The sequence below is a fragment of the Amphimedon queenslandica genome, unplaced genomic scaffold, assembly GCF_000090795.2.
Source record: "Amphimedon queenslandica unplaced genomic scaffold, v1.1 AMPQUscaffold_9473_Cont18486, whole genome shotgun sequence".
Lineage (NCBI taxonomy): Eukaryota > Metazoa > Porifera > Demospongiae > Haplosclerida > Niphatidae > Amphimedon > Amphimedon queenslandica.
Window position 1 is genome coordinate 1 of NW_003550255.1, and position 3,737 is coordinate 3,737.

At 35.9% G+C, this 3,737-nt stretch overlaps 2 protein-coding genes across 2 annotated transcripts; one reads left to right on the forward strand and one right to left on the reverse strand.

Annotated features, from left to right (window-relative positions):
• The first annotated feature begins 6 nt into the window (after positions 1-6).
• Positions 7-1,665, forward strand: LOC109590784 (uncharacterized). The gene is made up of 6 exons (XM_020006659.1): positions 7-430; positions 491-591; positions 647-805; positions 853-1,066; positions 1,121-1,171; positions 1,250-1,665. Exons 1-6 carry the CDS (start codon positions 289-291, stop codon positions 1,585-1,587), a joined length of 1,005 nt encoding a protein of 334 aa, XP_019862218.1. The 5' UTR covers positions 7-288; the 3' UTR covers positions 1,588-1,665.
• Positions 1,666-2,254: 589 nt separating this feature from the next.
• On the reverse strand, positions 2,255-3,731 carry LOC109590783 (uncharacterized). Its single transcript, XM_020006658.1, has 2 exons — positions 3,334-3,731; positions 2,255-2,584 (listed from the first exon to the last, which is right to left on the reverse strand). The coding sequence occupies exons 1-2, from the start codon at positions 3,447-3,449 to the stop codon at positions 2,383-2,385; spliced, it is 318 nt and encodes a 105-aa protein (XP_019862217.1). The 5' UTR covers positions 3,450-3,731; the 3' UTR covers positions 2,255-2,382.
• Between the last annotated feature and the right edge of the window lie 6 nt (positions 3,732-3,737).

Here is a 3,737-nt window from a genome sequence, read left to right on the forward strand (position 1 = left end):
GGAGATTTTGAGTTCCCTGGAGGCACACATCTGATCAGTAGTGTGTGTTACATATCTGTGTCTCCTACTGTTCCTGAACTGGATAAACCAGTGACTGTAGAGCTAGTACATTGTGCTCATTTGAGCTCTGAATCTCAGAGTGAGTATCTGAGCTTTGTAGTAGCTGAGGTTCAACCTGGTAAACAGACCGGTCCTTTTAAGTTTGAGTTGTTACCAGGAGGATCATTCTCAGCTGAGTCTCAGACTGGTACTATAGAATTGAAGAGTTTCTCACTGGTTGCTATTGTGATGGGTACTGTAGCAGTGGGTGGTGTCAGTGTTGCTGCTGGTCTTGCTGCTGCTGGAGCTGCTCCTCTTACTGCAGTGGCTGTTGGGTTTGTTGGAGTAGCAACTATAGGAAGTTTAGCGTTGAGTGCTGCTTTCAAGAAAGGTTAGTGCAGTTACAAATAATTGTATTGTTTTTAATTTATACTGCACTTTGTATTTCTAGTTCCTTCATTTCATTGCCGCGGTCTCTTTTATAAAAATTGTTTGCCTGAAAAAGTAGTAATGAGTCTGGCCGTACTCCAAGATTTACCTTCTTCTAAAAAGGTACAGTACATCTTGTTTTTATATAATTACATTATTGTTATTGGTTCATCTGCAGCTTTTCCAAGGAGATTCTGCCATCCAGTCCCTCCTGGGTAAATTGCAAACAACCTTTCGTTTCACATTTTCCAAGAACAAAGATCATCATTTAAAAGTGACCAATTTTCCTTCTAAGAATATAAAAGGATGGAAATTCACCCAATGCAACCCTCCTGTGGTAAGATAAAGAGTTGAATATTATCTCATACATTCCTTCTATGATAGATCAGTGAGAGCCATGTTGCTGAATATAGTGCTAGTAAAGGTTCTGAGCCTCCATACATTCAAGTATCAGTGGAACCTGATGAAACTGATGCTACTAACAAGATATCCCATGCTTTATCTATTGATGGTATACAAACTTTATCTGATGCATCTACTGTTCAATGGAGTATTGAAGTATCTAAGAATGATTTATTATCAACCACTCCTTTTTCAGGTAATTATTTTTATTTCTTATTATTATTGTTATTGTAATTATAATTATCATTAGTTGTTCCATCATTTGTTGCTGCTACTTCAATGGAAAATGTACAACCAGAAGGTAAGTTTTGATTTCAGTTGTTTATTTGATTTAGCTTCATGTTCATCTATTTCTTGATTTTAATAATACGTTCAATAGACCAACAGATCCAGCAACTATCACTTGATCCTCAACTAGCAGTAAAAGCTTTCAGGAAACAGTTTGGTACTCTATCAAAATTGTTATCAGTGTCTTCTAATAGACTGGCAGTTGCTCCTGAATTATTTAGTGGAGGTCTCATTACGTTTAATTGTTATAAGAATGCTACTGAAGGAAGTAGCAAGACAGAGGAAGAGAAGAGTACAGGTCTAATGATATCACTAATGTCTACAATCAGTACACAACCTGAATTACTAACTGAACTGATTAATGTATTAAACAGAACAGAACCATTTAAACTAATAGCAACTAAACTAGTTGAAGCTTCTTATCGCTAACTTGCCTTTGGGTTTTATTATTATTGTTGTCATCAAGAGTACATTAATACTCTTGATTTATTTTAATTTTTATTTTAAGTTGTTCAATCAGATACGTGGGCGTAGGGTTACTGGAATGGGTGGGGCTCACCTCGGTTAATGGCTCCAACCATAGATGTGCAAAACTCCAACTACTTTGCTGAATGATTAGTTGAAGCAAAGTACATCTCCAGCCACCAGAAAGAGAAAAAAGGGAAAGAAGGAAGCAGCTAGGTGTGTTTAATAATGTATTTACTATATGTTTCAATGGTAGGCTTTCGTACATGGTCTCAGGCAATTTTCACCAAAAAAGGCTAGTTGAGAATTTTCCATTTAAAATTTTTTTCTGATGCATACACATGTACTTACATCACATAGCCTTGAGTATTTTTCAGAATTTTGGTGTTTTCAATGGTCGTAACTTTAAAAACTGAAGTCAGAATCAACTCAAACTTTCTACATAGCATAAGAACATCAATATGCATCAAAAAATGTAATAATAATTGGGATGATTTTGGAGCCACTTTTTGGAAAAAATCCACAGTTTAGGGCAGTTTTGGAGCTATTTTTTCCTGCAATGGGCTATATCATCTTTTTTCGAAAATTGGCCCAAATTCTAAAGATGCAATTTTTGATTTGATTAAACAACTGCAAATAAAACTACTCTTCACAAAAATCAATAACTAAACTATAACTATAATAGCTACGTTGCAAAAAGTAATAACAGAAACAATAGTCCTATATTGTTCTACACTAAACTACATCAGTTCCTCATCATCAGTTATTATTATTATCCACTGTATTTGGTGCTACAGCGACAGGTGGAGGCTCCAATACGTCCTCCCTTGCAGAGAACATTAAGGAAGTAGCTCCCATAGCAATCACAGACTCTGCACAAACCAAACAACTTCCTCCTCCTGTTGTAGAGCCTCCAATTGCGGGAGAATGGACCATACCTGTTCCTTCCAGTCCAATTTGTCTATGATGAAAAAATAAAATTATTAATATAACAGAAAATTCAAGCTTGCATGCCATGCATTATAATTATTATTAAGAAAACACAAAATGAGCTTTTTGAAAGATGTGGAATTAATTGCCAAACATTTTTGAAACTATTATGAACATAAACTGCATGCATAACTACTGAGATCTATTCCAGCTACATCATGTATAGGAGATACTAATACAGAGGTACTGTTTCCTTACACTGTGTATAACTGTATTGAAGATGATGACATCAAGTACTGTAGTTGAATATAATGATGATTAAGTAATAGTTAATACATGGGGCGGCGTGTTCTATCTGATTTATCTGCACGAGCTTCCAGTCGAGTCGCTAAAAATAGCGCACGAGGCTGAAGGCCGAGTGCGCTATTTTAGCGACGAGACCGGAAGCAAGTGCAGATAAATCAGATAGCACACGACGCCACATGTATTAATTGTTTTAGTGTATAGTTCCAGCAAAGATTGCACGTGCTCTGCTATCACTGATATCACACTGCTGCACATTAAATAAATGAGTGTCCTATTTATAATATCACACTACGGTATTGGTGGGAGTGTTCTGTGGGTTTTATCACAACTGTTAGGCCTTTGATCTTTGCTGCAACTATACATTAAATAATAATACATTAACTGCTTTCTATTATAAATGTAACTGCAATAGTATACTTAAATGCAATAAAATACAAGGAATTTCAGCATATTTCATATTATGCATTAGCTTACACTGCATCTTGGGCCCCTCCAGGTCCACCTGCAACGAGCATATCTCTTCCTCCAATAAGCCAGAATAGAAACCCTTCCATTGATAGTGCTGAACACTTCAAAGCAAGCATTAGCATCTCCTTTAGGTGATCTACCACAGACTAAGGTTGAAGCTTGTGGAGTTAAGTAATAGCCAATAGACCCGGAGATTCTTGCACCAACTTTAAAAACTCTCTGGAGTAGAAGAGGATAGAATATTAAAAATTAATATCTATTATTTCTAGGAGACAAAAAAATTGTATTTGCTGTAAGGTAGAGCATTGGTTGTTTAAGGAACCTAATGAAAAATTATTAATAGGATATGCATATAAAAGAAGAACCAAGTACATGTGAATGCTTGTGAAATGAACAAAGCATGTTAAAAG

Bases quoted from the DNA above. Each gene is read 5' to 3' on its own strand.
- LOC109590784 (XM_020006659.1), top strand. From the start codon at position 289: ATGGGTACTGTAGCAGTGGGTGGTGTCAGTGTTGCTGCTGGTCTTGCT. The intron at 592-646 runs GTACAGTACATC...GTTCATCTGCAG, and splicing joins ATTTACCTTCTTCTAAAAAG to CTTTTCCAAGGAGATTCTGC. The intron at 1,172-1,249 runs GTAAGTTTTGAT...TACGTTCAATAG, and splicing joins GGAAAATGTACAACCAGAAG to ACCAACAGATCCAGCAACTA.
- LOC109590783 (XM_020006658.1), bottom strand. From the start codon at position 3,449: ATGCTAATGCTTGCTTTGAAGTGTTCAGCACTATCAATGGAAGGGTTT. The intron at 2,585-3,333 runs GTAAGCTAATGC...TTTTCATCATAG, and splicing joins GGAGGGGCCCAAGATGCAGT to ACAAATTGGACTGGAAGGAA.